The following is a 27477-nucleotide window of genomic DNA, read 5'->3' as shown; positions in this document are numbered from 1 at the left end:
CTCAGGAGCTTGGAGGAGGGCCTGAGGGGCTGGTTCTCAGATACCAAGGAAAGGGTGCTGCTTGGCTGGTGCCGGCAACTCTGACAAGGTGCAAAGAAGCTGGTTCTGGGAGTGCTGGAAGAATTAGAAACTGCGAACCACCAGTGATGCTGGAGTAAGTTAAATGACAACAGTACCTTCTCAGAACAGCAAGGAGAACGAGAACGAGCAAGGCCCCTTTTCCTTCCTGTTTGTTGCCTACCATTCTTCCTCACTGCCCACTATTGACAGATCCTAACGTGGATACACCTGGCAAAGGAAAAAGGTGTTGATAGTTTGCAGAGTTCCAGCCTGAGCAATTTAGAGCAGCATATCCAAGGATGGGTTTAGAGACAGCTTAATAAATAGCATAGTATTTGTTTGTTTTTTGTCTTTTCTTTCGTACTAGACAGAACATGTTCAGGACCCATGTCTTTCTTTTCACTATTTTACCCCCTCCATGTGTACAGCACAGTAAGAAGTAAATAGAAGGTACTCAATAAATATTCCTTGGATGGATGAATTTATTAGATTGTTTTCAAAAGGACTTGGTAAAATATACAGTTCAATTCTTGTCAACTGAATAATATTGAGTGCCTCACATGGTGGTCTAAGTATTGGAGCTAAAATACGAATATGAGACAGTTCCTATTTAGTAGGGAATTTAAGACATCCTCATATGACACTAAATAATAAAATGCCATTGCAAACATTCATATGTTTAAACGCCCAAAGAATTGAACAGGCAGCCAAATCTATAGGAGATCAGGAAAAGTAAAAAGGCAAATGTAGGTTTGGAATGATTCAAGAGACTTGTGGAAGAAGTTATGATCTGAGGCAGGCTTAAGAGGGGGTGGACAAGCAAAGCTGTGGAGGAGGGATGGGTTCGGCAGGTTTTCAGATGATTCTGATGAAAACGAAGTGAGAGATTAGTAGAAGTCACTGGAAAAGTGAATTTGAACCAACTGTGTAAAATCATGAATTCTGGAGTTAGAATTATGAGTAGTATGTCTTTTACAAAGAGGCGACATTAAGAGATTATATGCAAAGGAGTGACGTAAAGGCCACTGGGAATATTTTTTGCAGATGAATCTGGCAACATCATGGGGATTGATGCAGCATCACTGATTATGTAGAAACTAGAGCCAGAAAGACTAGTTAGCAGGCTGTGACAACAATCCTGAGCCAGGAAAGATGGTGGAGATAGAAAAAGAAGAAAAATATAACAAGTAATGTTCAGAAGGAAGAATCAGTAAAACATAATGCAGAATTAATCCAGGGCAAGGAGGGTGGAGAGGATATCTAGAATTAATCCACAGTGATACATGCAGAGAGGATTCGGAAGTGTGGAGATAAAACAGAGATCATTAAGTTTGAACAGAAGAACTTGATCAATAATGTTATCAGTACAATAAAAGTTCCAGCAAATATTTATCCTCCAGTAACTAAACCCACATTTTGAAAAGTTAATAAGAATCCGGAAGAATATATATGTCTTCATCTTGAGGTTCTTCAGAAGTACCAGGCTTCTGGAAGGTATAAGAGTCAAGTGGTGCCTCATTTCCATAGATGTGTTCCTTGAAATTGGTCTGCCAAGTGTTTTCATATACTCCCTTGTCTGTTTCTTCTTTAGCTTGGGGAGGATACGCTTCCACATTTTCATAGTTGCCATGTGTGTTAGTGTCCTTCCCAGCAGAGCTGTGGTCTTGGGTTTGAACTGAGATTTTATGCCTTGGGCCGATAACCTGGGAGCTCAAGGAGACTCTTTTACTTTGGTTTTTTCTCTTTTTTCTCCTTTGCAAACACTTTGGTAAGGTAAATTGCCTTGTATTATGCTGTTTCCAGTGCCAAACACACCCAATTCCACAGATCACCAACAGTAAAAGAAGGGAAATTCCTATGGAAATGGCCACTGAAGTATTTCCACAGCTTTTCAGCATTTCTGCACAGTATTGTTTCGTAGTACGGTGTAGCCCTTAATGAATTCACAGGTACAGTCCGCTGTAATTCTTCGTAGGATATGGTCTGAAAGTAATTTTGGAAGTTCTTTTAGGCATTTCTGTTTCAGGTATGAAAGAACATCACGGCAAAGTCCTGGTGTACATAGAGGAGAGGTGAGCAAACGTGACTTTGGAAGCTGGCTCTTGTTGTAGCTGATGATTTTACAATTGTTGTTGTATAATTGCACCGTGTCGGGGGGATTTCATTCAACTCCGCTTCCTTCTTTATCAATGAATCACAAAACGAAGCACAAATGAGTGGAAACTAATAGCAGAGCAGAAAACTCAAGGGAGGGAAGGTTGAACGATCTGCCATCCACGTGCCTGCTGTAAATTAGAAACATTTTAATTGCGTGTTTATTACATAGCATAGAAAAAATCTGCCAATTTCTACCACTACATTAAGGACCAGCATTTAGTGAGCTCTTCCTTCAGGGTAGAATACAGTACGAGCTGATGTGTGTGTGTGTGTGTGTGTGTGTGTGTGTGGTGGGGGGAGAGTTAAAAGAACCTGTCTCTGCTGAAGCCTGAGTGGTTTTATCACTTAGATTTCAACATGGTTTTTGACCATAAGGCTAATAATTTTCAAGAGAAAGATAATGCTTCAAACACAATAGGAGCAAAGAGATAAGAGTATAGATGTGCAATCATTTCCATTACCTATCACCTCCTCTGTGAAACCTTGCCTGTCCCTCTTTGTAATGATCTGGGACCATGTCTTTTCCTTAATCACACATTCCTCTGTATCCCCATATTAATGAGTCAGTTCTCTATTATAGCATGGCAATCTAAATTACAGGAAATTGTTTGTCTTCCTATCTGGTTAAATGGTGGACAAGGGATCAGGTCTTTTCCTCTGAATACTCCTAGAGAAAAGCGTAACACCCAGCACAAAAAAGGCACTCAGTCAATATTTATTGAATAAATGATTAAATAAACATAGGACTCCAAATCTAAGCATCTAACTGTTTAAGTTCACAGTTTAAAACTCAAGACATGTCTTCTAAAAGGTACAGTGTATACTTAAAAAAAGAAAAGAGCTCTTTGACGTAACACAAAATACCTAAAAACAAAATATTTAAAACAAAATTTGAAAGACTTCCTATCACTAGCCTTCTCACAACTTCCAGCAAATAGCTTCCACTTAATTAAGATAATTTTAGAGTGCTACCTGTTGATGCTTTAAAATGGCAAAGAGGAGAGAAAAATGGAAGTGTTCGACTCGGCTGAGTATTCTATTATGATTTTATCAACAAAATATTATTACTGTATGTTTTTAGCCCAGTCACAGAAATACTTATATCCAATATTGTTTTCATTATTGTTGTTGTTTTCTTCCAGTTTTATTGAGATATAATTGATATATACCACTGTATCAGTTTACGGTGTGCAACATGATGACTTGATATATGTGTGTATTGTGAATTGATCAAAACACTAAATTTAGTTAATATGCATCGGCTCAGTTACAATCTTTTTTCTTGTAATGAGAACTTTACGATCTACTCTCTTAGCAACTTTCAAATAAATAATACAGTATTGTTAACTACAGTCATCCAATTTCATAGGGCTTATGAGATTGTCATGATCCACTGAATGTCATCATCAATAATATTTAGTTATTTGGGGTCAGCTTCTAAACACTTTTACACGGGTTATCTCATTTAATCCTACCATGCACAGCTGTCATGTTAAATAGATACTACTGTTATGCCCATTTTATACGTGAGAAAAGAGAGGATTAAAAAAGTTAAGTAACTTCTTTAATGACTAAGAAGTGATTAAATCTGGATTCAAGTAAAAAGTTCCCCCAAATATTATTCCTACCCACATTTCTATGAATGTCTATCAAGCACATCCATCGCTAAATTTTTATAGATGATTAGCTCTGAGGTTCTTGAGTGTTCGGAATCATATCTTATTCATCTTTATATTACCAGCAGCAATACTAGACACAGAATAGCTAGCTTGTTAAATATGTGTTAATGAAGGGAGCAACCTGCATTAGGATAAAAATAGTCATGATAAACAGGAACAAAGAAACCCCATGAAATTGTGCCCTGCTCTCAGTAGGAACTCATGTACAACAGTGAACTTTTCTAAATTTGTTCAAGGTTAGAATACATCAATATGCAAATTTTCAATTGGCATTTCACATAAAATATGAAATTAAATAGGAGATGCAGTTAACTCATAACATTTATTTGATAAAACTATAGGGACAGACACCCCAGACTGCAACATCTTTTACTCTCTTTGGAACTTTTGTAGGTTCCCTCCTTTAAAAGGCCAGACACAGTGCTTGTGTTCAAAGGCAAAGGTTTGGCAAGTGACTTTAACCATTCGGAGCCCACTTCCTTTTTTTGCAGCAGTTGAGAACTGACCATATGTAAGATATTTCATGGTATAAATGATTACTCATTTAAGTAAATATTTGCCAGCATATTTGAACTAAATTTCACATATTGATTGAAATTAATCAGTTTTTTAAAAGCTGCCAGGATTGCAACAGCAGTGAGGAAGGCTAACTATTGTCCTCTGAGGATAAGGTAAGAAATTGTTCTCTGGATTTTCGAGAGGAGAATTTATTTTTAACCATCTATGTTCTTCTATGTAGACATTCCAGTACATTCCCTATATATATATATATTTTTTTTTTTTTTTGCGGTACGCAGGCCTCTCACTGTTGTGGCCTCTCCCGTTGTGGAGCACAGGCTCCGGACGCGCAGGCTCAGTGGCCATGGCTCACGGGCCCAGCCACTCCGCGGCATGTGGGATCTTCCTGGACTGGGGCACGAACCCGTGTGCCCTGCATCGGCAGGCGGACTCTCAACCACTGCACCACCAGAGAAGCCCTACATTCCCAATATTAAAGCTGTTTGTCAAAGTAGTGTTCTCTGAGATAAAGACAAGGAGATATTTTACAGGAAAATAAATGCATCTGTCCTCTTTCTTCAAAATAACAATAGGAAAAACCCTGCAAGACATGAATAAAGACCTACTAGAATGGGATACATATGTTAAACAAGAGTCCTTCAAATATAACTTATAGGTTTCACTTTGCCCAATTTGAAAGAAGACTGCTTCTGTTTTGGAAGACAATTCCAACAGGTTACCTAACAATTATTTGTCTTAAGATCACAAATTGTTGACAAACTTCTGAAATTTTCAGTCAGATACTGCCCTTCTGTTTGAAACCAAGGCAACAACAAAGCATACTCTTATCCTTGTGAGGCTCTATACTAGTAAAGAAACATTAACCTCACTCTCCATTTGTAAAGTGGTTTTTCAACGTATGGCCACCTAATTCTACAAACTGTGTTTGATAAGATAAAAGGCCATTGATTATTTAAAATGAACTAGTTTGTTATAGTTTTCATTTCACACAAACACCTTAAAGCAGGTCTTACTTACCTTGAGATTGGTATGCCGAGCTTTCTTTTGTTCTTTTGGTTATGTTTTAAACCCGCTTTTGTTTAGAACTTGTTCCTCTTTTTCACGTAGGTCAGTTACTTCCTTCTTTACTCCCTCCTTTCAGATCATTTCATACTTGCAAAGTTTCCTGGCTCTAGAGGAAGTTCTCATCAGATGCACAAGAATTAAGATAAATTGCACGAGTTTTTGAGTAAGGAAGTCCAGCCCTTCATCTTTACCCAGTAATAATTCTCCAACTATATCAGAAAATGATGCATAAAGCCTAGGTGGTGTTTTTATTTGAGCAATATTTGCAGTCTCCACTTTATTTTTGTTTCTTTTAAACATCAGAAATTTATTCTCTCACATTATGGAGGCCAGAAGTCCAAAATCAAGGGGTGGGCAGGGGCGGTACTTCTGGACACCCCAGGGGAGAATCCATCCAGGCCTCTCTCCCAGCTTCTGGTGCTTCCTGGCGATCTCCGGTGTTCCTCATCTTGTAGACACATCACCCCCATCTCTGCTCCATTGTCTCATGGCTTCTCCTCTTGTCTTTTCCTCTATGTATCTCTTATAAGGTCACTGTCATTGGATGTAGGACCACCCAGATAATCCAGGATGATCTTTTCACAGACCCTTCATTTAATTACACCTGCAAAGACCCTACTTCCAAATAAGGTCCTGTTCACAGCTTCCAGGAATTAGGATTTGGATGGCTCTTTTAGGGGCTTGGTGGGGGGGGGGGTCACCATTCAACCTACTACAATACCTAAAAGAGTGTGCATTTTACCTTTTAATTTTTATAACTTCTTTTTTTTGCGGTACGCGGGCCTCTCACTGTTGTGGCCTCTCCCGTTGCTGAGCACAGGCTCCAGATGCGCAGGCTTAGTGGCCACGGCTCACGGGCCCAGCCGCTCCATGGCATGTGGGATCTTCCTGGACCGGGGCACGAACCCGTGTCCTCCCCCCATCGGCAGGTGGACTCTCAACCACTGCGCCACCAGGGAAGCCCAAATTTTTATAACTTTTAAAAGTTTAATTCTGTGTGTAATCTTCAGGCAGTTCTCACTTTAGAATAAATAAGTCATTTTATTTGCACTTTAAAATTTTTAAAAAGAAATGTTTTAAAATGTAGTAATGCATAGGTCTTTATTTATTTGCTTGTATGTTAGAACAGTCCTTGTTCCAAGTACTATGTCCCAGTGCCCCAGGTTACATCTACACATGTCAAACCAGTGTCCCAATTTTGGTTCAGAATATGCTAATATTCTTTTAAATTGATAAGACAGGATTTCCTAAAGTATATTCCAAAGTGTACTACTTCTGGAATTTTCTAGTAGAAGTTTCATCAAGTACATTTGGAAAGTACTGCTTACCTGGAGACTCATAGGCACTCAGCATACTAAAAGCTATGAGCAGTCCTACAGCAAGCAAACAAAACCAAACCAAACCAAACATGAAAGAACAACTGTTTCACTTCATTTAATAACAGTCGCCAGCATTTTCTGAGCACTACTATGTATTTAAAGCCTTTGTGTGCCACTCAGTAAATCCTGACCACAGCTTGATAGGAGAGGACTCTATTCGTCCTTTCTTACAGAGGAGGGCAGGAAGGCTGAGCGGTGAGGTACTCACTCCCCCGTGCGGCTGGCAGTTTGCCTCCATCACCTGTGTGCTAAAGTCACCATACTAGCTGTCTCGCTAGGCTGAATGACAAGTCTCCATCACGGAACCCTTATTTAATAGCATCTCTCAGAAGACAACTCTGCGGAATACCAAAATGGGAAATGCTGAATTAGACAGACAAGATGATAAAGTAACGGAAATTTTGCCTTTTATGTTGTACTGGAACTTTTTCAAGCACAGAGGATGAACTTTGCATGAGGCAGTTTAAAAGAAGATTTAGTGGGCTTCCCTGGTGGCGCAGTGGTTGAGAGTCCACCTGCCGATGCAGGGGACGCAGGTTCGTGCCCCGGTCCGGGAAGATCCCACATGCCGTGGAGCGGCTGGGCCCGTGAGCCATGGCCGCTGAGCCTGCGCGTCCGGAGCCTGTGCTCCGCAACGGGAGAGGCCACAACAGTGAGAGGCCCGCGTACCGCAAAAAAATAAATAAATACATAAATAAATAAAAGAAGATTTATTTACTGCAATACCAATTGGACATTTGAAGAACAATATTGTCAATACTGACTGGACACTGACATTGTGCCAGGCATTATGCTAAGCAATGGGGATGCAATAGTGAACAAACTCCCTTGCAGCACCTAAAGCCTAGTGAAGAGGTTGTACCCACAGATCTTTTCAGATCAAGACAGTAGGAGCTAAGAAAGACACCGTTATGCACAGGGAACAGTGGGAGCGAGGAAAAGAGACACCAGCTCACAGCTGGTGAAGGGAAGGGAAGACATGAGCAAAGCCTCACAGAGCACGAAGGAGATAAGCAAGGCAGAATAGGAGTGTTCTAGGCAAAGATCTCAGAGTGAAGGAGGTTATGAAGTTGTGAAGCTTGAAATGTGAATTCAATCTTCAGTCTACCAATATTTTAACTGCAACATTAGCCACCCTTCCAAGTAATAATACACACACACACATGCATACAATCTGCAAGTAATGTAATAAATACAATATTTATGTGAGATTATACAGTCTACTCTAGAACTCAGGACAACTGGAAGTTCATCTGGATTTTGCTGTTTGAACTTAGGAAAGTTTTAACCCTTTATCACTTTAGTTTTTCTAAAGATAAATAAAATGAAGGGATATTCCCTGGCCTTTTTCTCTAGATATGATTTATTTTTAAGTAATAGATATAACCATCCTTTGAATTTACAGAAGAGATGCTATATATATTTTTTCAAAATAGAATTATTGTATAATCATCATTTGTATGGATCAGATATTATGTCTTGAGTTCTGTTTTCCTACCTTCCTATCTTTGGCCTAGCAAGACACATTTTTATTGTCTTCTTACAGTTCCCTTTTTAATCATAGCAATTATAGTTAGGCTTTCTTTTCCTGCTTTTCCTTCCACCATGTCGTTTGGGTAGCAGAGGGCATGGGAGGTAAATTGTTCTCTAGTGTAATTTGGACTGAAAAGTTTATCCAGATAATCTTTCTTCTATTATTTGATGACTAACAACCAATTTACTTAACTGTGATTAAAATTCCTAGCAATTTCTTTTGTGTCAGTTAATACCTATTTATTTTAACCATGTACTTTTTCAGATACTTGAACTGAGTAATATTGGTGATGACAGATGTGGAAAAATGTTTGTGAATGTGGATTTTATTTGAAAGCATGACTGACTAAAAACATCTTCCTGGATATTCTGTAGGGAGCCCCCAAACTCCATGCTACTGGTTAAAGGCATTATGGAAGCATACATTTTAGCATAAGGCATTATGTTGCCTGGGAAAGGTAGCATATTATTAGCTAGCAAATTCATGAATACTGATGGGTTTATGGGATTAGCCAAAAAGCAACTAGAGCTTTAATGGAATGAGTCACTGCCTTTCAACTAGTAAAGTTTCACTGTGTGGGCCAAGGAGTTAAGAAAATTTTAAAGTGAGGAAATTGAGCAGTTGAAGGTGAGAAGACATGAATAAGAAGAGGTCAAAAGAGAACCACTGTTGCTTTAGTTATGCTTAGTGTCAATCCTGTTAGCAGCTGGCAAACTTAAATCATATAATTTTGAGGGGACAGGAATGGATTTTACTGGTAGAGATGTGCGATATTATTTAGTCAAGGAATTCATTCCCAAACCTGAAAGTCTATCAAGGTCACTTATGAGGGGCTTCCCTGGTGGCGCAGTGGTTGAGAGTCTGCCTGCTGATGCAGGGGACACGGGTTTGTGCCCCGGTCCGGGAAGATCCCACATGCCGTGGGGCGGCTCGGCCCGTGAGCCATGGCCACTGCATGTCCGGAGCCTGTACTCCGCAATGGGAGAGGCCACAACAGTGAGAGGCCCGCGTACCGCAAAAAAGAAAAAAAAAAAAAAAAAAAGATCACTTATGAAACGTAAAAAAAAATACAAATTCATAGGACCCTGGGGATTCTGCTTCATTATGTCTGGAGTCAGGCCCAGGGAACTTCATTTTAAAAGTTAAGAACAATACCAAGGAATTTCTGAGTTAGAGGAATAAGGGATTGCACAGACTGTGTCGGGGAGAGGAATTTTTACCTTTGATTTTACAGTCTTTTATACTTTTTGATCTTTTTTCATAAACATGTACCACTTTCATAAGAAAAAGGAACATTGACATCTCCTCAGATGATTTTGAATTGTGGCCAGGTTTGGGAACTATTGATATAATTGAACCCTCTGAGGGTCAGAGAAGTGATGTGATTTACTCCATAGAAAGTAGAAATCTAGACCAGATATCAAAACAGTCTCCTGGGGCTTCCCTGGTGGCGCAGTGGTTGAGAGTCCGCCTGCGGATGCAGGGGACACAGGTTCGTGCCCCGATCCGGGAAGACCTCACATGCCGCTGAGTGGCTGGGCCCGTGAGCCATGGCCGCTGAGTCTGTGCGTCCAGAGCCTGTGCTCCGCAACGGGAGAGGCCACAACAGTGAGAGGCCCGCGTACCTCAAAAACAAACAAACAAAAAAAAAAAACAGTCTCCTGATTCTGATCTAGTAATTTTCCTCTATACTATGCCACCTCCGTGAGGAATAGATAAAAAGAAAGTCCCTAGATGTCCCCTTCAAGAGTCTATCTGTTTTTCTCTCCTTACATTAAGTCAGAATATATATGACAGGAAGTTAGAGATAAGAAAATGAGAGAGCAAAGTCCATCAGGGATGCCATAGGTAGTGAACCATGAAAGATGTTACTCTATTGGTGGACCATTTTAAACTATGAAATCTGCCACCTGAAACACTTGTCAGGACTAAAGAGACATATATTGTTATGGTTCATTTAACAACTTAGAAAGGTTAGATTATGGTCAAGAGCTAAAAAAAGAAGACATTGAAAGAAAAACAAAGTAAAGAGACCTAGGAATTGCACTCTTATGTATATACTCAACAGAAATGAAGGCCGTTTCTGATCATGACTGCTTTCTTCATATTGTCCCAAAGCTCTAGAAACATTCCAAATGTCCATCAACAATACAGTGGGTAAATGGAGCATGGTAAATCCACACAATGGAGTACTACACAACGATGGAAACAGCCAAGTTACTGACATGCACAAAAACATGGATGAATCTTACAAACTTAATATATAATTAAAGAAGCTATACACAAAAGAGTACATGTTTTATGATTCCACTCCTGAAATCATGTAAAGCTTTCTACAACCATATAATGGTAGAAGTCGGAAGAAAGGTGATTATTATAGACTGGGAGGTATATAAGGGAGCCGTCTCAGATGCTAGAAAATGTTCTATATCTTGCTCTTTGTGGTGGCTACAAAGACGTATCTATGTATAACCATTCATCAAGCTGTCCATTTCAGATTTATGCACTACATTATGTAATTGTATCTTAATTAAAAAAAAGAAACTGGAGATGAAGAGTAAGACAATACCTTTAAAAGTCATGACAAATTGAGGTAACTAGATATATGTTTTTATTCATTCAGATTACCATCTTCTTTGGTAAACTGATCTACTAATTTGGGAGGGGAAATTTTGCTAAATTGCAGGTAGACTTTGAGCTGGATGAGTTATAACTTTATCTGGAGCTTCCTGAGCCTGAAGGTTGGTAAAGGCTGGTGGTAAGAAGGATGGGAGTTATTAATGAACCTTGAGTTTCCACCCAGTCAAAGCAGGGAATTTCTACTTTCTGAGATTATGAATATGGTCTTTCATTGGCACACCTTGACTTACTTAAGGGATGTGTTGCTGAAAAATAATATTCAATCTAAATCACAGGTATAAAGCAATTTAACCTAAAAGGAATAATTCTGTGATCTTGGGCAAATAATGACTTCTCCATCTTGCTTTCTTCATCCACAAAACAAAAATGGATTCAGTAATCCCTAAGATTCCTTCAAATTCTACTAAGTACAAATGAATGATATAAAAATGGCCATCACATTCAGAAGATGATATTTCAAAGCAGTTTTCACGTTTAGCATATATTTCCTTTCACTCCAACTCCTTTTTCATCATGTCTTTCCTAATTGCTAGCGCATATCAGATAACATGACTTGAAGCTTGTTTCAACTTCAGTTGAACAACACTCTTCCTTCCCTCGCTGTTTCCCCTTTTATTCCTTCAGATTAAAATAAATGGACATTGGGAAAGCTGAAAAAAATTGAAAACATTTTACTGCTTCATGAAAAAAAATTGAAAGCTGCATAATTTAGCAGTCCAACAGAAGATACACCGTTCATCTTAGACTGTGTATATAATTTCACAAGTCAAATAACGGATAAACTATTTCAACAGATTTTTGGTTTTTGTTCATTTGAGGAGGAGAGTATTATAAACTAGGATTAATAATAGGCACCAAATCAGTCACTGGTTGATTCTGCCAACTTCCTCAGAAAATTCTGCAAGGCACATTATAACATACCATTACTTTAAAAATAACTGCACATATTTTGAAACTTTACACTGTAGTCAGACTGGATGTAAGAACTACTGGATAGCAGACACCTTTCTCCCAAGAACAGTGTCAATCACTATTACCATTTCAAACCTGGCACGGGAAGCGGGTACTAGGGAAGGCTCACTCATCAGAGGTAAGCATATTCTCAGGCCTTTGCTTGAAGACCCTGAGTGATCTGAGTTATACACTGTTTCTGAGAAGGAAATTAGGGGGGGAGAGAGAATAGTAGCTGTTTAGAGTCACTTTTTTCCCCCCAAAATGAGATTGCGCCCTATATAAATTTATTCCCAGGAGGAGGAGTAGAGGGTGAAGAAAACAACAAACACTAAAATGGAGTGGGTAGGGCAGAGGGCCTGTCTAAAAGGGTCCCAATAAAGAGGGCATCTTTTTCTCTCCCTGTGGGAAACACACTCTGGAAGCCAATTCATCTTCAGGTAAATATTGGTGAACATTCACCCAGAGCACGAGGGCATTTAGTGGCGAGGCATAAATTGCTAATAGTCTCAGATAAGCCAGTGTTATGCCCCAGCCAAGTCGATGTCTCTGAAACCCATTTTCTGTGCTTCGTTGTAGACCACTGGCTTCTTGTTAGTAGACCAGGCTAACATCATGCTGTTCATTCTTAAGAGACATATCTCACCGTAATATGTTCCTTTTATTAGCTAGTTTATCAGAATTTGAAGACCATCTCTTTCTTGTTCTCAGAATCTATCATCTCTCTAACATTAACTAGCTTGAGCCAGTCATTTAATCACAGAGAACCTCAATTTCTCATCTGTAAATTGGATCTTAATGAGTTAATGTTTCTTAACTCTAGCTGTTCATTGGAATCTCATTAAGGAGCTTTAAGAATCTTGATGCTTGGGTTCCAGGCTACAAAAATTAGAGCAAAATCTCTGAGGGTGTAACTTGAGCATTACTAGTTTTTAAAAGATCTTCAGGTATTTAAAGTCCCCAGCAAGCCAGTATTGAACAGTCAGGCCTCTTTTGAACTAATATTCTATGGCTCTGTGCTGTATGATCTTGAGAACCGCTTAACTCTTTATTTCAGTTGTCTTCACTATAAAAAGAGAACTTGAGGGACTTCCCTGGTGGCGCATTGGTTAAGAATCCGCTTGCCAATGCAGGGGACATGGATTCGATCCCTGGTCCGGGAAGATCCACATGCCGTGGAGCAACTAAGCCTGTGAGCCACAACTACTGAGCCTGTGCTCTAGAGTCTGCAAGCCACAACTACTGAGCCCTTGTGCCACAACTACTGAGCCTGTGTGCCAAAGCTACTGAGACTGCATGCTGCAACTACTGAAGCCCGTGTGCCTAGAGCCCGTTCTCTGCAATGAGAAGCCACTGCAATGAGAAGCCTGTGCACCACAATGAAGAGTAGCACCCGCTCGCTGCAACTAGAGAAAGCCCACATGCAGCAATGAAGACCCAACGCAACCAAAAATAAATAAATAAAGAGAACTTGAAATGTAGTGTTGTAAAAACATATCTGCAAAGTGCTCAAAGTTCACCACAAAAACATATGTTACTAAAAGCTGCCAGGAATTTGCATGATGGCTAAAATGGCACTAATAGTACATACACATTGATTTCACACTTGAGCATATGTCAGACCATTCTCTCATCTCTTTATGTGGATTTTCTTCTTTAATTTCTGCAAGAATAGGGATGGGTGTTACTTACTAGTTTGAAGATGAAAAAGCTGAGGTCTACCCAAGGCCATATATCTTTCCAGAGCCTGAATTCAAACTCACAGCATGTGACCTGAATCTAGAGCAAGTGCTTTTAACCTCTACGGTATTTATGAACTGCCCTCCTTCTCTTTGTGTAACCAAATGCCTGTGATGTACCAGATTAAACAATTCACAGAAGGGGAGTGACATGCTTAAAATGGCCTGAGGCTGGTGACCCTTGTGACTACCAGGGAGAGTGATGGAAATGACCTCACATTTAGCTCTGACTGGACTCAGTAAGCTGTGACACATAGAGTCTGCCCTCTTCTCTGTATGTACACGGACATGTCCTCATTCCAGACCACACCATCTCTGCCTGAACAAATGAAATAGCCTCTTGCTGCCTCTTTATCCTACCCTGCTCGCCCTCCAATACTGCTGTAAAGCTGACAGAGTGATATCTCTCAAACATAAGTTAGACCACATCAGCCCCCTGCTTACTAAGACCCTTGAGTGGCTTCCTGTAGTCTTGGAACTACCCCACTTTTACTAATAAGGATTTTCATAATCTAGTCCCTGCTACCTCCCTCCCTCACTGAACCCCAGACACATTTGCTGTCTGCGAACCCTCCACTGCATTCAGTTTGTTCTTGCCTTTAGGCCGTGCATTAGCTGCTCCCTTTAGCACGATGTTACATAGGTGTATGTATCAATACTCAGGTAAAGAAACTGAAAATCACCACTACTTTGGAAGCCCCAAACTTGCGCCACCCTATGACACTGTCTTCCCTCATCTCCAGAGTAACGGCAGCCCAGGTTTTTTCTGTTAATCATTCCTTGCTTTTCGTTACAGTTTCACCACCTATGTATATATCACTAAATAGTCTGGAAAACTGCAGAGCAAGCACAGACTCAGTTCATGTAGACATGGCAAGATCTCCACTGTCAGATGAGGCTCTCTGCAGAAGAGAAGTTGTGTTGAGCCATGACACCACCGGTTGCCTCAGCCTCCTTGAGTTCGTACAAAGTCCCTTCTGGTGGGCTGGCGTGTCTCTGGACAGGTCTAGGAAGTGGCATGAAAATGTACAGCTTATTGTCAAGCAGCTGGTAGGCCTCTAGTATGGACCAGACATGGATGTCTAGTGGAGACAAGGTCAGGGACAAAAGGTGCTCTGTATTTTCTGCTTCTGAGTATGGCCTTAAGGGGTAGGTCAAAGAAGAGCATTTCTGTGGGGTAAAAAGGGGCTTCAAGTATCCTGGCAGCATGCTGTCAAGACAAGATAAGTATAGGAAAGTATCAGGGCCAGGCTCACTGAGACCTTCTGTCCTTAGGCTTAAAAGGGTGCAAAATCTTGGTGGTTTCTTACAAAACTAAACATACTCTTACTGTACAATTACCACACAATACCATACAATCATGCTCCTTAGTATTTACCCAAAGGAGTTAAAAACTTATGTCCACACAAAAACCTGCACAAGGATGTTTATAGCAGCTTTATTCTGCTATAATAATATAAACTGGTACAGCCACTATGGAAAACAGTATGGAGATCAAAAAACTAAAAATAGAACCACCATATGACCCAGAAATTCTACTCCTAGGTATATATCCAAAGAAACAAAAACACTAATTCAAAAAGATACATGCACCCCAATGTCATAGCAGCATTATTTACAATGACCAAGACATGGAAACAACCTAAGTGTCCATTGACAGATGAATGGATAAAGATGTGGTAGGCAGGTAGATAGATAGACAGACAGACAGACAAGCAGATAGATATATATAGATAGATACACAATGGAATACTACTCAGCCATAAAAAATAATGACATTTTGCCATTTGCTGCAACATGGATGGCCTTGGAGGGCATTATGCTAAATAAGTCAGACAGAGAAAGACAAATACTGTATGATATCACATATCTGGAATCTAAAAAATACAACAAACTAATGAATAAAACAAAAAAAAATGCAGACTCACAGATATAAAGGACAAACTAGTGGTTACCAGTGGGAAGAGGGAAGGGGGAGGAGCAATTAAGGGTAGGGGGAAAAAGGGTTATTATGGGATTATATGAAATAATGTGTGTGAAACTTTTGAAAACTGTAAAGCACTACAGAATTTAAAGAATGTTTTAGTCAATAAATTTTTTAAAGAATAAAATATGCAAACATCCCTAAAAAAAAAAACAAAACTTGGAAGCAAACAAGATGTCCTTTAGTAGCTGAATAGATAAATAAATATCTAGACAGTGGAATACTAAAGCGCTAAAAAGAAATGAGCTATCAAGCCGTGAAAAGGCATGAAGGAAAATTAATGCATATTACTTAGTGAAAGAGGGCAATCTGAAAAGGCTACACACTGTATGATTCCAACTATATGACATTCTGGAAAAGGCAAAACTAGGGAGATGGTAAAAAGACCGGTGGTTGCTTGTGATTGGGGAAGGAGGGAGATATGAATAAGCAGAGTACGGAGGATTTTTAGGGCAGTGAAAACACTATTTATGATACACTAATGATGGATAAATGACATTATACATTTATCCAACTTGTAAATTGCACAACACCAAGGCTGAACAGGTAATGTAAACTATGGGCTTTGGGTGACTACGATGTGTCAGTGTAGGTCAGTTGTAACAAATGTACTGCTCTGGTAGGGGGTGTTGATAACTGGGGAGGCCCCACATGTGTGAAGACATGGGAAATCTTTATACCTTCCCTTCAAGTTGGCTATGGACCTTAAACTGTTCTAAAAACAAAAGTCTTAATTTTTCAAAAAGGGTTAAAAATCAGCTTCAACAGGATCCATTACTTGCAACTAAATCTGTGATTGATGCACTGTGCATTTATTTACATTTTTACATTTGTACTATGCTTTCAGATCATCTTAGGACATACTTTACTGGATACGTGCTGGAACTCTCCTGTTGTAAGGGACACAGCCTCAACTCAAACTGGCTTACACAAAATAGATTTACTGACCTTTATGACTGAAAAGTCCATGAGTTCAATTTCATTGGTAATCTTTTATTTCCCAAACTGCCTGATGGGTACATGGATGTTCATTACAATAATTTTCATACCTTCTTGAATATTTGAAATACTTCAAAATAAATTAAAACAAACCAAGATAAAACAACATGAAGTGGCTGGATCCAGCAGCTCAAGAAATGTCATCAGCAATGGCACCCCCTCCTCTTGGTTGCACCCCCCGTTCCTCTGCAGGCCCGCTGCAGCTGGAATCGCCTGCAGCCCCAAGCTTGCTATATCTACAGCTGGAAGTTTAGTGGCAGGCGTCTCAACAGTTCCAGAAGCCCCAGAATTGACCACTGGCCTGTGTCAGGTTTCAAGTCAGTTCTTGGAAGAACTGTTTGACTCAGGGGGTGTATGATGCTCTGATGGGTTAGGCCAAGCTTGCATGTCCTCCCCCGGAGCGGAGGTGACAAATGAGGTTAACTACTTCTCTTTGCCGGCTGATGCATGGTTTACAGAAGGACATTATGGAGTTTTGTGAAGAAACACAAGTGACCCTTTCTCTTCTTGAAGATTCTTTAAAGGAAAAAGGACAGGGACAAGACAACAGTTCTCTCAGGACAGAGAGAACCATTTCTCAAGTTGTCTCCCACATTCTGCTGAGATCTTTTTTTTTTTTTTTTTTTGTTGCGGTATGCGGGCCTCTCACTGTTGTGGCCTCTCCCGTTGCAGAGCACAGGCTCCGGACGCGCAGGCCCAGCGGCCATGGCTCACAGGCCCAGCCGCTCCGGCATGTGGGATCTTCCCGGACCGGGGCACGAACCCATGTTCCCTGCATCGGCAGGCGGACCCTCAACCACTGCGCCACCAGGGAAGCCCTCTGCTGAGATCTTAAAGCAGCTCCAAAGCAGAATTATTGTCAATGAGTCAAGAAGTACCAGCATTGTCCCACTGGTAGAAGAAGGTAGTGGAATTATATTTTTGTCAATAAAACTAGTATTAATACCATTCCCTGTGACAAAAATTGTCTCCTTGACCAAACTCTAGCCAGGTTCCTCTCAAGCCCTTTCTCAAGCAGGCCTCACCTTGGCCTATAAAGACTTGAACAAATAGCAACATAGCTTCTAGTAGCTCAAGACTGAACCCCTAGGATGACCCTCACATCCCCTTAAAGTACCCGCCTGAGAAAACTCATTGCTGCCAAAAGACTTTCTTGTTTGTTCCAGCCAATACTTAAAGATAGAGCCCACCTCCCAGTCTCTGTGGGATGGTAGGAGCCTAATTTTGGTGAGTGCCAGTTAGCAAACCCAGATGGGTTTCATATGGACCTACCCCAACTTCGTCCTGCTTTTTGTAAGCTTTCAGCTTCCTGACTCTGCTGAGCCTCTGCTCACCAACACCCTCATTCTCATTCTCCCTTTAAACACCCAGCCACCTCTGTATAAGTCAAAGTTGAGTTCAGTTCACGCTGAACTCCTTTCCCTACTGCAGTAGTAGGTTACTGATTATAATGTGTTCTTATCACCTTACCTAGTGTCTGGCTTTATCTATCTTTAATACTTGTATCACCACTAGGAAAAACTAGGAGCAAATGCTGTAGAACCCCAAACCTAGAGAAGACTGCCCTCTACTGGCTAAAAGTCTGGGTTTGGTAATGAACCTTTTTGTTTTTCACACCCAATTCCTGTATACCTGCCAAGTCATCACTATCTTTGTTATAAACGTGACTTCTATGCAAACTGATCACTAGAAACCATCACATTCAGGGCCAGCAAAATTTGAGCAGGGAGTATGGCTGACTGTCGGCTCAGCTGTGGGTAGACTGCTTGAAAGCCCTCATCTAACGTTTCAGAAGACGTCTTCATAAGCCTCCTCAAACTGGCAAAACAAACTCAGAAACACTGAGCTACTACTCCACATAAACGCAATGACTCCTCCTTTACGTTACAGTATTACAGTACCAAGGGAGCTTGCTGAGGACATTGTTTTAAAACTGTTTTAGCTCTATTGCGGATCATTGGCACCTTATGATACCTTCAAGGCATACACTGTGATGACTTGATACGCGCATAAGGGTCCCCAATTGAATTATCACATTCATCACTCACATATTTACTTTTTTTGTTGGTGAGAACACAAGATTTACTCTTAGAAAATTTCAATTATACAACACAGTACTGTCAACTATAGACACCATACCACACACTAGATCCTCAGACAGTATTCATCTTGTATCTGAAAGTTTAAACCCTTCTACCAACGCCTCCTCATTTCCCCCACCACCCCTCATCCCCTGGCAATCACCGTTTTATTGTTTCTCTGAGTTTGATGTTTTTGCTAGATTTCATATATAAGTGATCCCAGGCAACATTTGTCTTTGTCTGTCTCTTTCAATTAGCATAATGCCCTCCAGGTTCATCCATGTTGTTGAAAATAACAGGATTTCCTTCTTTATTTTAAGGCATTTGAATAACATTCCATTGCCTACATATGCCACATTTGCTTCCTTCATCATTGATGGACACTTAGCTTGTTTCCGTACTTTGGCTATCATGACTGATGCTGTAGTGGACATGGGACACAGGTATCTCTTCAAGACTATGATTCTGTTTCCTTTGGATATATACCCAGACGTGGAATTGCTAGATCATATGGTAGTTCTATTTTTAATTTCTTGAGGAATCTCCGTATTGTTTTCCATAGTGACTGTTCCAGTTTACATTTCCACCAAGAGTATACAAGGATTTCCATTTTTCCACATCCTTGACAGCTTTTGGTATCTCTTGTCTTTATTATAATAAACATCCTAACAGGTGTGAGGTGACATCTCATTGTGGTTTTGATTTGCATTTTCCTCATGATTAGTGATGTTGAGCACCTTTTCATGTACCTGTGGGCTATTTGTATATCTTCTTTGGAAAAATGTCTATTCAAGTTTTTTGCCCATTTTTAATTGCGTTATTATTATTATTAGCTGTGGGTTGTACGAGTTCCCTGTATATCCTGAATATTAATGAATTATCAGATAAATGGTTAGCGAATATTATCTCCCATTCTGTATGTTGCCTTTTCATTTTGTTGATGATTTCCTTTGCCGTGAAGAAGCTTTTTAGTTTGATGTAGGCTGATGACATTGTTTACCTGCACCTTCTTTGATCTTTTATTTTTTAACCCCTTATTTTGGAAAAAAATTTCTTTATTCCTTGTTCATTGTAGGAAATTTGAAAAATATAGAAACCTTAAAGGGGACAGCATTGACAAAACTACACTTTAAAAACTCATAAGAAAATTACAATGCAACAATCCTAAAGTGGTCCTCTCTCCTGAACCTCTCTTAGAACCTTCTTGGCATAACTTCTCAGCAGTCGTTGGACCCCTCTGCTCTCCACCCAGACGGCTACTCTCAGCACAGGAGCTCCCCTTCTCCTTCACTGAGACCGTCGCCTGGAGCTGGAGGCTCTGGCCGCTTCCCTCTTCTCCAGCTGTCTCAACAGCTCTCTGCTCACTCCCTCCAGTTTCAGAGGAAGAGCTCTCTTCCTTCTCCTGAAGGCAAGTCCCTCTCTCTATGCCCCCTGCCCCCCTGCCACTGTATGCCTCCAAACAGTCTTCACTGGCCAACATCCTGAATTGCTCTTTCAGTTACAAAATCCATTTTAACCCCAGTGATCTGGCAAATAGTATTATAAACAGTATTCTATTTTCCTTGTCATCACTGCCCAGCTTTTTTTTTTTTTTTTTTTTTTTTTTTTTTGCGGTACACGGGCCTCTCACTGTTATGGCCTCTCCCGTTGCGGAGCACAGGCTCCGGACGCGCAGGCTCAGCGGCCATGGCTCACGGGCCCAGCCGCTCCGCAGCATGTGGGATCTTCCCGGACCGGGCACGAACCCGTGTCCCCTGCATCGGCAGGCGGACTCTCAACCACTGCGCCACCAGGGAAGCCCTGCCCAACTTTTTGAATGATCTAAACAGACTATTAACTCTATCCCACCTGCAGAAACTGCATTCACAAAGATTTGTATCCAGTTATTATTCTCCTTAACCCTTCTGCAATGTTTAGCGCTTCTCATTACCCCTCTTTTTTGCCATCATACTTACCTCCTGGACTGGAGTCTCTTCTGCCGTCTCTTCTGGTTCTCCTCCTTGCCCCTGACTTTTTCTGGTCCTTTTCTGTCTCTTCAGGTCCTCTAACTCACAGGACTTCAAATGTTTTGGTCCCTGTACTCCATAATAAAATAACGTTGAAAATTATGTACCACCTCACACATTTTTAAGTTGATATGTAAATTTTTTCATAAGATTAAGGGTCACAAGGAATACAATATGTGACACAGTGAATATTGTATATGTGCCTCTAATACATTTTTGACAAAACTATGGAGTTGCACCTTCAGTTTATGGAAAACTTCCCCTATATAATTTAATTGGCAAACACAGTCTTCACTGCCGAACAAATCAATCAAAAAATTGACTTTGTGTTCCAACTCAAATAAATGTGTTAAAACCTGTCTCTGCGTCAACCATCTTGCTTCTAAATTCTAAGTCTTCGGCACAGAAGAGAAAGAAGTAAAAAAGGAAAAAGAAAAGAAATGATGAGGCATGTGGTCTTGCCACAGGTTTGCCACTTGGAGGAAGCTTCTTGCAGAAGCTCTGCAGTCTCAAACCTTCCCTTCGTTCTGGGGAACAAATACTCCAAAGGTATTTATGAAACTGAGGACAGTCATTAATTAGGATCCCTTAAACTATAACTTGCTTAATAAATGATACCCTGTAACCTGTCTTCATTGACTAAGCTCCCTTTAATTGTTCCTGCAAATTGCCTACCCTCCAAACTTCAGGTAGCCTAGACAATATATTGTAAGCCTCCTTTAACTGCCTTTATAGATAATACTTCTAACGTATGGGTCGCTATGGTAATGGTTGATTAAGTTTTTTTTTTAGGAATTTGGAGTATTTGTTTAGTTCAAGTTCAAGCTGGTTAGGGCTGTTTGGGACCACTGACCCTCCAACTGGGCCTGCATGAGTGTCCCACAGATGACCTTTTGATGTCAGAGGGCCAAAAACTCCACCCTCAGATCTCGCTAACACTGCCATTTTCTGATCATGCATCCCATGAAGAAGCATGTAACTCAGATATGCCTGCACGGAACACTGATTACCTCACCTTTTTCCTACTTCCAATCTCCTTTCCCCACACCTAAGACCACTCTGCTTCTCTATCCTATAAATATCCTGAGCCCCTCACCTTTGGGAGGCAAATCTGAGACTTGTTCTCCTATCTCCTCACTTGGCTGCCTTGTGAATAAACCCCTTACCTGCTGCCAACCTCAATGTCTCAGCATTTGGCTTGCCATGTGTCGAGCAAACGAACCTGGTTCAGTAACATTTACACCTGGAGGAAATGCACAAGAGTAAAATTCTGGATAGATGGATGGATGGATGCACAGATGAGAGGCATGCTCTCCTACTGTAAAATGAGAGAAGGGCAGTTGTGAAAGAGAAATTGGGAAAGGAGAACAAACAGACGGGGTACTTCACAGGCAGATGAGTTTCAGGAAAGAGTTCATGTAACAGCTGGTAATTCGTAAATTGACTTCTTTGAAACTATCTGTGTGCCCCAGCACTCCTTGAAACATTCCAATACATGCATATCCTCATTTGAATTGACTTTTCTACAAAATTAGTTACTTGTTACTTTCTCTGTATTTTTTTTCTCTTGGAGAATTGACTCATTCTCACAAAACCAATCATCACCCCTAGGTGGATGACTCAGAAATCTTACTGATATCTTTTTACATTCAGAAACACCAACCAGATGCTTCTACTTGAAGATCTCACATTTAACTAGAGATTTTCACATCAGCATGACAATAAAATCTATTTAAAATTTAAAAATTTTGTGTGAAGGTGTGAGCCTGAGATAAAATTCATGTGTATCACCAACAACCTAATTGTCTCTGGCTAGAACTTGCACTGGACAAAGGCAAAATCACAATCTTCCAGCAGGCTCTTCTGTCTGCCCAGATGCTGGCTGATTCAATGAGTCTCATGCAGATTCAGAGTGAGGACTGGTTATGTTACATTTTGTGTGAGAAAGAAAGAGAAATAAAAGTATTTGAATATGAATATATTATGCATATATATAGATAAGTAGATAGGTAGATATAGATAGGCAGACATATCCACTTATATTTTCAGAAGGAAACTCTGTAAGGCAAACCCAACACTAATGAAAATATCTACTGGTTAGGGATGGGTGTTGGGACATAAACAGTATTAAATGAACAGAAATGGAAGCAAGACCTCTTGGAGTATACTTTTATGAAATTTTGACTTTTGAATCATGTAAATATTTTACACATTTAAAAAAAAGTAATCCCTAAAATTGAAAATATTTTAAAAGGAAAGATACTAACTGTATATCAGAATTTAACATAACCAGACAGAGGAAACAATTACGTTAGATCACTCTAGAATATTGTATTCTTGCTGCAAACCTTTGGAAAGATATATTCTAAGGTCAAAAAGAGCTTCAAATTCAGTGGTTTTACTGTTAATAGTAATATTGGTATTGTTATTTGGAAGTCATTTTATGTATACTATAGAGCTAAAGCAAATAAATGATTATGCCACTATAAAATAAAGTTTTCATTTTAAGAGGGGAAGTATAAAATCTAAGGAATTAGATAAAACCCTATAAGTCAAATTTGAATTGACAAATGTCAATTTAAACACCTGATTAAAAAAAATGTATTTCCTACCTCTGCTGTCTGAATGGGCCTGCATTTTTTAAAAAAGTGAATATAATTGATTAATACACTTGAGACATAAAAAATTCATGAAACCACAGTTGTATTAAAAAAAAAAAGTAAGCATGCAAACATAAACTTCCTTGCCCGCACTGGAATCCTTATTCCAAAGATTGGTAATTAAAGGGAACGCATTAATTTACTCTTCTTACTCTTTCTTATATAACAATATAACCCCAGTTGATAAGGAAACTTTTTTCCAGTTTTTCTGGGATATAATTGACATACAGAACTGTATAAGATTAAGCTGTACAACATAATATTTGACTTACATATATTGTGAAATGATTACCACACTAAGTTAAATTAACATCCATCATCTCATATAGATACAAAAATAAAAGAAAAACAATTTTCCTTGTGATGAGAACGCTTAGAATCTACGCTCTGAACTTTCCTATATATCCTACTGCAGTGTTAACTATAGTCATCATGTTGTATATGACATCCCTACTAATTTATCTTATAACAGGAAGTTCATACCTTTTGACTACCTTCATCCAATTCCCCTTGCCCCCATGCTCCGAGCCTCTGGTGATGAGAAAATATTTTTTATGGAATAGCAACTAATAAATGTAGAAAGCATGGACACTATCAGAAAATCACCATTCTGCAACCATGAATGATATAACTGGTTCTATTAAGAATCATCAAAGTGGGATCGAATCATTAGGTGAATGGCTGATGGAAAAATTTTCCTACATTGCCCCCAGATTCCCTGAAGCTTTATGACGGTGAGATCGGGCTGCCAGCATCTTAACTCGGAGAGCAGAGTGGCTATCAGGAATGGCGGGACGACACCACGTGCCTCCTGATGGGACACATGGGCATTATACGGTGTTCTCTAGGACGCATTCTTACTACAACATGCTCAGCCCCAATCTAAATCAGTCTGCATTTCTAACTTCAAGTTTAAAGGAAATACAGACAAAGGAATATGTTAAATGAAACGTTTAGGAAAAAAATAAAACAAATCCAGAAAACAGACATTTTACAAGACACCTAGCCCGGTCTCTTCAAAAAGCCAAAAGAAGGACTGACTTGCAGCTTTATCGAGTTAGGAGTCATAACAGAATGCAGTCTGTGGTCCTTGATTGGCTCTTAGTTTGAACCAAATCAGCTATAAAATGCATCTGCGCAACAAGTGGGAAAACGTGAATATGAGCTAGGTATTAGATATGAAGGATTATTGTTTATTTTGCAAGGTGCAATAAAAGAGTTACAGCTCTATATGAGAATTTCCTCATGTTAAGAGATACATGTTGCAGTATTTAAGGATAGCATGTTATGATATCCACAACATACTTTTAAATGGCAAGCAAGAGAGTGGGGGGAATATGTGTTAACAGCTGCTGAACTCGGTGCTGGATGTATGGGCATTCACTGTGCCTTTTTTTTTTTTTTACAGTTCTATATGTTTGATTGTTTTTCACAATTATGTTAAACAAAAATATGCTCTGTGCTGCCAACCTGTCACTGCAGCTCCACAGTGAGATGCCAGCGGCCCAGATCCCTCCTTCTCTGCCAGGGCTTTGCCCCTACCCCAGTGGTTGGAGGTCCTGGGTTGCAGGCACCACACTGAGTCCCCAGAGTCAGCCTTGCTCTTTGCACCCCTGAATTCACAAAAGTTGAGTTAGGTGTGGGTGTGGGAGCCACGGTGGGAGGCGGTGTGGAGAGGTGTTTGGACGAAGTGGGTTTGGGACTTCTCAAGAGGAGAAGGTCGCTTCCTACGCACACGGCCACTCCAGGCACCAGACTGTTTGCCAGGGCTGGCCTCCTGGAGCAGAGCTGAAGAAGCCCGTCCCACTTGGACTGCCTAGGCAGCTACTGAGAGAAGCACAACAGCCTCTCCCAGCCCTCAGAACAGCTAAGCTGCAGCTTCCATCACGTTCCGGGTCCAGAGCTGGGACATCTTCTCCCTTGGCTGGTGGTAACAACCTCCTAGATGCTTCTCCTCTCTCCACTTACCCAAGCCAAAAACAAACCCAAAAGGCAAACAAAAACAGTGTTTATTTGCTCACTCTTTCTCCTTGTTAGTTCCATTTATTTTTGTTCAACTCCTTTCAGTAAACCAGATGCTGGAGAGAAGATCTTTCCACTAGGCCTTGGGTTAAACTTCTCTTTGTCCATCCCTGTTGCCCTTGCTAGTTCTTTGTCTTGCCCCTTCCTTTCTCCTGAATATTAAATAGTAACTAACATTATTGATCTCTTCCTATATGTCAAGCACTGCTCTAAACACATTCTAAGCATTGGATTATTTAATCACAACCACCTTATACAATATTGTAATCCCCATGTTAACTGTGGCACAGAGAGGTTCAGTAATTTATGCAAGACCAAATCTAGAATGTGTCTAGTCTCCTCAACTGTTTTATAATTATAAATTGATTTATCCAAAGAATAATTGATTTCCTACTCTGTACCATGTACTGTTGTAGACACAGGGAACACAGCACTGAAGATAGTAATGAACTTGCCCTCATGGAGCTTTCACACCTGTGGAGAAGAAAAATAACTACCAAACAATTAAATAATACAAAGCAAGGTACACATCAGAAATCTTGATCAGATGATTGACAGTAACAGAGGGAGTGTAGACCAACAAGCCCTCTTTGAGGAGCTAAATCCTGTCATAAAAATATTTTTACATATTTTAAAATAGGTAATCTACTCTCCTGGTCCAAACACTAAAACCTATAAAAAAGTGATCAGAAAAGTAAATAACCCACCTGCAAAAATAAATGTATAAACAAGTAAATGGAGAAAACCTTTATTGTTATTAGTTTCCTATTAATCCTTCCAGAAATTTTATGCCCTATTCACATTTGAGACTATAAAAGTATATTATTTTCCTTTCCTGTTTCACCCTAAGGAAATCTTAAAATTTGTATGGAGATACAAAAGACCCCAAATAGCCAAAGTAGTCTTGAGGGGAAAAAACAGAGCTGGAGGAATCAGGCTCCTGGACTTCAGACTATACTACAAAGTTACAGTAATCAAGACAGTATGGTACTGGCACAAAAACAGAAATATAGATCAATGGAACAGGATAAAAAGCCCAGAGATAAACCCACGCACCTATGGTCAACTAATCTATGACAAAGGAGGCAAGGATATACAATGGAGAAAAGACAGTCTCTTCAATAAGTGGTGCTGGGAAAACTGGACAGCTACATGTAAAAGAGTGAAATTAGAACACTCCCTAACACCATACACAAAAATAAACTCAAAATGGATTAGAGACCTAAATATAAGACTGGACACTACAAAACTCTTAGAGGAAAACATAGGAAGAACATTCTCTGACATAAATCACAGCAAGATTTTTTTTGATCAACCTCCTAGAGTAACGGAAATAAAAACAAAAATAAACAAATGGGACCTAATGAAACGTCAAAGCTTTTGCAAAGCTAAGGAAACTACAAACAAGATGAAAAGACAACCCTCAGAATGGGAGAAACTATTTGCAAATGAATCAACAGACAAAGAATTAATCTCCAAAATATATAAACAGTTCATGCAGCTCAATGCTAAATAAACAACCCAATCCAAAAATGGACAGAAGACCTGAATAGACATTTCTCCAAAGAAGACATACAGATGGCCAAGAAGCACATGAAAATCTGCTCAACATCACTAATTATTAGAGAAATGCAAATCAAAACTACAATGAGGTATTACCTCACACTAGTTAGAATGGGCATCATCAGAAAATCTACAAACAACAAATGCTGGAGAGGGTGTGGAGAAAAGGGAACCCTCTTGCAGTATTGGTGGGAATATAAATTGATACAGCCACTACGGAGAACAGTATGGAGGTTCCTTAAAAAACTAAAAATAGAATTACCATATGACCCAGCAATCCCACTACTGGCCATACACCCAGAGAAAACCATAATTTAAAAAGACACATGCACCCCAATGTTCATTGCAGCACTATTTATAATAGCCAGGTCATGGAAACAACTTAAATGCCTATCAACAGACGAATAGATAAAGAAGATGTGGTACACATATAGAATGG

At 39.9% G+C, this 27477-nt stretch overlaps 1 protein-coding gene across 1 annotated transcript; it reads right to left on the bottom strand.

The window, feature by feature from the left end:
* Positions 1-524: 524 nt before the first annotated feature.
* GAPT (GRB2 binding adaptor protein, transmembrane) lies at positions 525-5557 on the bottom strand. Its single transcript, XM_022597176.2, has 2 exons — positions 5433-5557; positions 525-2345 (listed from the first exon to the last, which is right to left on the bottom strand). The coding sequence occupies exon 2, from the start codon at positions 1956-1958 to the stop codon at positions 1485-1487; it is 474 nt and encodes a 157-aa protein (XP_022452884.2). The 5' UTR covers positions 1959-2345; positions 5433-5557; the 3' UTR covers positions 525-1484.
* Positions 5558-27477: the final 21920 nt, after the last annotated feature.

The sequence above is a fragment of the Delphinapterus leucas genome, chromosome 3 (genome assembly GCF_059928025.1).
Source record: "Delphinapterus leucas isolate spDelLeu-1000000601 "Yukka" chromosome 3, BTC_Dleu_Yukka2, whole genome shotgun sequence".
NCBI classification, from domain to species: domain Eukaryota; kingdom Metazoa; phylum Chordata; class Mammalia; order Artiodactyla; family Monodontidae; genus Delphinapterus; species Delphinapterus leucas.
The sequence above is the reverse complement of the archived record's forward strand: the minus strand, read 5'-3'. Positions and strand labels throughout refer to the sequence as shown.